The following is a 7292-nucleotide window of genomic DNA, read 5'->3' as shown; positions in this document are numbered from 1 at the left end:
TTGGGGGATGGAGAGTGGTTTGTGTTGTGGGTTTGAAGGCGACTCCAGAGATGTTCAAGTCTGAGGATTTATCTTCCTTAAGATGGTTGCCATCGGCGTCATTATGACTATCAAACTTATCACAGAGAGAGGCTCCGCTTGGAAACCGCGGTACCTTAGAGTAGCCGGGAGGCATTTCTTTAATTCCCTGCGCCTGGGACTAGCTTCGGGAAGATCCAGTAGCTACAGGTAACGTGGCGGGAATGGAATAATGAGAACGGGAAGAGGAAGGTGAGGAGGAGGAGAAGGGCGAGGAGGTAGAAAGAGGGGGAGAAAGAGGAGGAGGAAGGTAATAAGAGGAGGGGGAAGGGACTGGGGAAAAGGAAAAGAGAGGGAGGATGGTGAGGAAACGAATTAGTTTTTGGTTACCGTGCTGAAAACTCAGTTACTGTACCGAAAATTATTCTATTCGAGAAGAAAAAGGAGAGAAAGTAGAAAATGCAAAGGGTCGGCTCATAGGGTGCCTTAAATCACAATGTGTTTAAAGTTATTTGTCGAGTCTTGCTATCAAATCATATAGCAGAGTGTATTTTCCCCAGAGGACAAATCGTAAGCCGAGAGGACCATCAATCAGAAGGATTATAAAAGTAAAAACCCTAGACCCAGAGTTCAGAATTCAATAACCAAAACGTATTAGAAAGTAAGAGCTTTCGTAATTATTTCCATTTGGACACACAAGCGAAAATGCACTCTTTTAGTGAACAGCGAGAGTTTTCTGAAACTCTCCACCTAGGAAAATTTTGCTAGGAAAGGTGGCTTGAGTGAGGTGGGGAAGGGGATGGACAAAAGAGAACTAAGAGTCCTCTTTGCTAAAGGAAAAAAAAAAATATATATATATATATATATATATATATATATATATATATATATATATATATTTGACTTTTCAATCAGAGAGCCAGATCTAGAGAGAATGATCCTTTCCTTACGCAACCCCTACTTCAACCTTCCCCTCACCCCACCCCCACTTCTGCTTGTAAATGTTTTTGTTTTTTTTTTTTTTAATCCTAGACAATCTGCCCTGGAAAAATAAAAGCATTATCTATTATTTAACATGTGGCTCTGTCCGAGAAAAAATGAGGAAGAAGCTGCATCATTAGGACCTAAAAGGCAACAAAACAAAAATCAGAGCATAATGATGTCCCTAAATGAAGGGGGAAATGTGGCGCTGCTCATTTTATTAATCAGACTGTCAATTTCACCCCCAGAGGCCAAACCCCAGAGCAATTGAAGCAAGATCTGATCAGGCAAAGGACACGAGCTTGCCTCTTCACTTCTCCTCTTTCCTTTCTTTCCACCTGGATATATTTGTCTGCTCCGAAGCCGCCTTCATTACCCACTGACAAGAGCTCGTATTTATTTGCTTATAAACCTGTTACAATAAATGATTATTCGAACAGCGTCATTCCTACCTTAATGACGAGCGCTACTTTTTGATGAATGACATTTCGGGCTAGAAAGGATGTATGGGTCATTTTGACCAGTCATTCCCTCGCTTTGGCATCCCACAATTTTTACGCCTCCCTCAAAAAGAGATAATAATATTTAGAGCCGCTCGCTGGGGCTGAATGTGAATTAGCCCCTGCTGCAGCTTATCATTAGGAAAGGACCAGCCCTGCAACTTTGACATTTTTTATAAAGCTGAGATGATGGAAAGAATAAGAAAAGAGATGATTCTGATGGAAAGAGGGCTGCACAGCCCTACAGCTGGCAAAAGGTTTTCGAATTTGTCCGACTCAGCTGGAAATGCAGTACTGGAGGCCCTCGAAAATTCGCAGCACGGTGGTCGCCTCAGCCCGAGACTGACTTCCGCCTCCCTGCATAGCGCTATAGGGGACATCCCTGCCAAAGGGAAATTCGAAATAGACACTTTATTCAACCTGCAACACCCGAGCAGCGAAAGCACGGTCTCCTCCGAAATTCCTCCGGCAGAAAGCAGGAAGAAAACGGGCCATTATTCCGAAGTTGCTCCAGAAGCAGATATGAACAGTGATGTGGAGGTAGGCTGCTCCTCTCTCCGCTCTCCAGCCAGCCTCAGTGCCTCCCAGTTGAAGGAAAACAATAACAAAGGTAACTCGGGCTTCTGCCTGCCTTTTCCCCCTCTCCCTCTCTTAGTGTTTCTCTCTCCTCTCTGATTTTACGGGTTTTTTTTTTTTTTTTCCGGAGGTAACTCGCTAGCCAATAGAGGTACTTTTACCTGCTCAGTTATCAACACTGTCGGAGCTGTAAGAAATCTCTTATCTCTGGCTTGTGAGTCCAGGAATGAGAGAGTCTTGGGTGTGCTTATCTGTTAAAGTGCATCCATGTACGGGGGAATCGGAGACATTCATGTAAGTCTCTTTGTATATTTGTGTGTGTGAGTGTGTATACACACAAACATATTCATTGTATGAGTATGTACAATACAGACTCACAATAAAAACAAACACACACCCAAATCCACTACAGGATTAGAATTGGTGGTTACCTAGATCAAAAGTGTATGTCTCCTCTGCTGTAGGCTTATACTAAACAATTTGAGTCAGACTCTGTAATACACAAATATGGAGAGAGGATTTAAAATGTTTTCAGAGTTCACCTCAAAAATTATTATTGCTCAATTCCCACTCATGAAAAATGGATATTATTCAGCTTCATTTTAAATACACTGGCTATTAAACTGGTCGCCATTACAGCATGCCCCATTTTAATGGGATTGGGAGTGTATGTATGTATGTATGTATAACATGTAAATGTAGATTTATTCCTTTTTTGGTTATGGGGAGAGAGACTGGTAAGAGAAACCTTTTGATTCTTAAGATTCTGCTGGCAGTGTTGGATGAATCTGAGAGAGAAATGAGAGGCAAGGTAGATTCTGTCCCATTAAATTTTTAGTTCTAGTGACTGTTACTTTGTTAGTCTTACAAATAATTAAGAAACAACAAAGCTGAACTGGAGATTAACTGATCCAAGTCAGAGAGATATGGTTTTAGCTGAGTTCTCTAGCCTCCCAATCATGCCTTGAGGTGTCTGTTCTTCTTTGGTTCAATTTGTCCCAGCCTAACAATTCTATAATTATTAAAAACTACCTAATTTACTTAGAATTATTTGCTTATGAAGGGATCCCAAAACTTTATTGATTTTATTAACAGCAGCAATTTGTAACAATGACAGCTACTATCAATTACATCAGTTCAGAGACTCAGTGGTCCCCCCTTCGTAGGCGTCTTTATTTATCCACTCGCAACCTATTGTGCTGGAGGTTCCAAGGCCAAATACACACACGTGTGTGTATATATATATATATATATATATATATATATATATATATATACATATATATATTTCATGTATATTTGTTGGTTTGTTTTCTAGGATATTCGGAGAGCAGCTCAGCTGCCACTACTACCCCTTCTTCCTCAGGTTCCGGTTTAACCAACCTGCACAGCAGCAATGCCCTTGGTAGTTCGGGCTCCGGGGCCGATCAGGTGAGACGCTACCGCACAGCCTTCACCAGGGAGCAGATAGCCCGACTGGAGAAGGAGTTCTACCGCGAGAACTATGTCTCTCGGCCCAGAAGATGCGAACTGGCCGCAGCGCTCAACCTGCCAGAAACTACCATCAAGGTACTGCTATCTCTGAACTACTAGAAGGGCATTACTGGGTGTCGTCTGACCTTTCTGTTGGGCTCTTTGGGTGACAGTTTGGGGTGGAAGTCAGAAAATGCTGGTAACTAATCTCGATCCTTCCTAATTCCTGCATTGTGTGTAATCTTAAAAGATAAGCCTAATGCGGGCATTTCCTTCTCCACCGGGCACTGATTTGGGATTGCAACAATAATAGGAAAAAGAACAGCCATGGATGTATTGAATGATGCCAACAAATTAGGAATTGTCTTCTCCCAGTCCCCCTCCCCCACCTTTGTCCAGTGAAAAGCGTGCTCTTTGTCTCTCTGATGATCTATCTAAAGCGAAACTTTTCATTTGTTCTAGATATGGAAGGTTTATTTTCCGTGGCACTCTTTACAACGATAAAAAGAAAATGAATTCCGTTTTAAAAATTTATTGCTAAGAGAAAGTGGATTTCGATGTTGTTCCTTTCTATGTGTCCCTTTCTTTTTTATTTGCAACTCGAAACCTTTGAGGGGAACAATTGTTTTCTCCAGTCAAATTTCTGTAGTGAGATGTTTTTCCCTTGGAGGAGATAGGTTTTGTTCTGCTTTGGTTTTTTTGTTAGCGTACTAGGTGAAACATTTGGGTCGCTGAGTAATTTGATGGCCTTTTTAGGTATCTGAGATACACCAGAGAAAGAGAGAAGCCCCGTAAGCAGTGACAGGAAGTATTGTATTGAGTGGGGAGAATTTCTCCCTCTAATTTGACCTGGATCATTCTTTAATGGAGGCAACGACGAACTATGTAGGTCATGGTGAACAGTGTATCGTTAGGCAAAGGAAAGATGTCTGTCTGTAAGGGGCAGCAATACGGCTATTCAATATACACACATAGAACAAACCTCAACAAAACCGCTTCTTCTGTATTAAACTAGTAACTGTGTCTAAAGCTGGGCACAGCCGTATCAAGTATATATGCTTCAAATGCTGTGCCTATGCCCCTCAAGTAAACGCTGCCACGGCTACTTCTTTGAGATTCCTAGTCAGTCTAAAATCCATTCGTAAATCCTTTAATTGTAAAGAGGTGCCTCCAAGTTGTGTACTCGAATGGTGGAGAGGTATGGTTGTGGGTGGGAAAGGACTTCTGTATCGTACATTTTAAGTGTGAAAGTCAGAAAAGCACATATAAATAAATAAGCAACTGGCCAAGACAACCTGAGACCTGGCGGGTGAGAGTGAGTCAGTGCAACTGTGGGGGTGGGGGAAAGGGGAGAGAGAGAAAGGGGAGAGAGAGAGAGAGGAAAGAGAGAGAGAGAGAGGTGAGGGGGCTGTATACATCTGTCGGCAGCTGGCTGAATTGCCTCCAGCTGTGACTAGGGCTAGGACGAAAGGCTAGGCTTGGGACAGGGGCGATATGAGGACAGGTGTGTTTATGGAAAGCAAAAGGAGGATGGATATCGACTTCCTGAGGTCAGAATGCGTATTATGGGTGTCAGTGGTATCCGCAGCAAGGCTGTGTGTATTGTGAGGTGAGGGATGATTGTGTGAAGTCGTGCATGTGTATACGGGGTTGGGGCTAAGGGCCCCTTATATTAGCTGCCAAGAGTGGCCTAGGTCTCTAACCTGGGTGTACTTCTCGTCTTTCCCTCCATCCGTTTCTCCTTTCCCCTCTGCCCCTCCAAGGTGTGGTTCCAGAACCGACGGATGAAGGACAAGAGACAGCGCCTGGCCATGTCGTGGCCCCACCCGGCCGACCCCAGCTTCTACACTTACATGATGACGCACGCGGCCGCCACCGGAAGCCTGCCCTATCCCTTCCATTCGCACGTGCCACTCCATTACTACCCCCACGTGGGTGTCACAGCTGCGGCCGCCGCGGCCGCGGCCTCAGGAGCCGCCGCGGCGGCCTCGTCACCTTTCGCCACCTCCATACGCCCCCTGGACACCTTCCGCGCCCTCTCTCACCCTTATTCACGGCCCGAGCTGCTCTGCAGCTTCCGCCATCCCGGCCTTTACCAGTCTCCGGCTACGGCCGCCGGGCTTAACAGTGCGGCCTCGGCTGCGGCAGCTGCGGCGGCCGCGGCCGCTGCGGCCTCCTCCGCGGCGGCGGCCGGGGCGCCCCCAAGCGGCGGCTCCGCGCCCTGCTCTTGCCTCAGCTGTCACAGCAGCCAATCGGCGGCCGCAGCCGCGGCGGCGGCGGCGGCCGCCCTGGGTTCCCGTGGAGGCGGTGGAGGGGGCGGTGGAAGCGGCACGGACTTCGCCTGCAGCGCCGCCTCACAGCGGTCCGAGAGTAGTTTCCTGCCCTATTCGGCCGCAGTGCTCAGCAAGACGGCTGTCAGCCCCCCGGACCAGAGGGAGGAGGCCCCGCTCACCAGATAACTAAACTAGCCCGCTGCGCTACCAGGGCGGGACTCTGAACTCCCCGCCGTCCACACCTCTTCCTACCCCGTGCCCGGAGCCGCCGCTAGGGGAAGGTCGAGGGGCGGCAGGGGAAAGTGCGAGAAGAAAGGAGGCGGGTGGGGCAAGAGCCCCGACTCGTTTCATAAAAGTTCTTTCTATTTTTTTATTCTCAGTTCGCCCTCTTCCTTCTTTCCTTCCTCCCACCCCAACCCCATCCCCACCCCGGGTCCTCCTTCACACACATGTAATGAACTCTAGGCTCGACGGCAGAAACCCAACCCTCAATTGAGTTATTAGTGACTTCCAGCCTGTGCTTGTGTTAATCTTGAATATATAATGAGGAACATAGGTGGCCCAGAAGCAAAGAGGAATAACAAAGAAAAAGGGAATTATTTATCTTATTGTGTTATGGAGGAGAGGAGAGGAGAGGAGACGAGAGGAGAGACGGGAGAGAGAGAATGAGCTTCAGTGCTAGCGTTGTTTTTGGTTTAGTTTGTTTGAGGTTGGGAAACGGTTGGGATTTGTCTTTGAATTTGAACTTCTTGGCGGAGGTGCCGCCCTTCGTCTTCAGTGCAGAAAGAGAAAAGAGGCAAAGGAGAGGTTTGGAAAAAGGTTATGAAGGTGGAAGTGGCAGCTGTGCGCCTGCTGGTGTTTGTGAATGTGTTTACCTATTTGGGAGTGCGTTGGGAGGACAGAAAGGGAAAGATGTAGAAGATATGGGGGTATTTTTGCCGCCTTTGCAAAGTAAGACGAAAATGGGGGAGTGGTACCGGTGGTCCTCTTCCCCTCTACCCCCTTCTCTTTCTTTCCTATCTTTAGTTTCAGTCCCAATGAATTGAATACGTCTTGCATATTTTATGCAAAAGAGTGATATCTAATGAGGTGGCTGCTGATGGGCCAGTAAAGTGTGAGAAAGTAAAAGATTGACAGGCTATAGGATCTTAAGAGGCATTTAAAGCCCAGCTTTCTAACACCATATTCCACGCTATCTGGGAAATACTTGAATTTTTAGGTATGTGATATTATCCTGAAGCATTTACCTTATAGACACTTTTGAATTCTTGCCCCCACCCTCTTTTTTTCCTTTTTTTCCCTCTTCCCTCCCCCTTGGCTCTTAGCATTATTTCTCACGCATGTCTATTGAGCCTTTGCCTCTGAAAAGCCACCACTGGGTAACTGAGACCTGCTATACCAAACCACTGCTACTGGAGGGACTTCCTTGAACTTGAAGAAAGGCACATCAAAAACCACCAGTGTTACTGCC

The 7292-nt window shown here is 46.3% G+C and overlaps 1 protein-coding gene across 1 annotated transcript; it reads left to right on the top strand.

The window, feature by feature from the left end:
- The first annotated feature begins 1685 nt into the window (after positions 1–1685).
- EVX2 (even-skipped homeobox 2) lies at positions 1686–6007 on the top strand. Its single transcript, XM_069068605.1, has 3 exons — positions 1686–2109; positions 3394–3644; positions 5312–6007. The coding sequence occupies exons 1-3, from the start codon at positions 1686–1688 to the stop codon at positions 6005–6007; spliced, it is 1371 nt and encodes a 456-aa protein (XP_068924706.1).
- Positions 6008–7292: the final 1285 nt, after the last annotated feature.

The sequence above is a fragment of the Petaurus breviceps genome, unplaced genomic scaffold, assembly GCF_028583685.1.
Source record: "Petaurus breviceps papuanus isolate PSGF00001 unplaced genomic scaffold, PetGlider_PUasm1.0 90763, whole genome shotgun sequence".
In the NCBI taxonomy this organism is placed as follows: Eukaryota; Metazoa; Chordata; class Mammalia; order Diprotodontia; family Petauridae; genus Petaurus; species Petaurus breviceps.
This window is presented reverse-complemented; position numbering and strand designations above follow the sequence as displayed.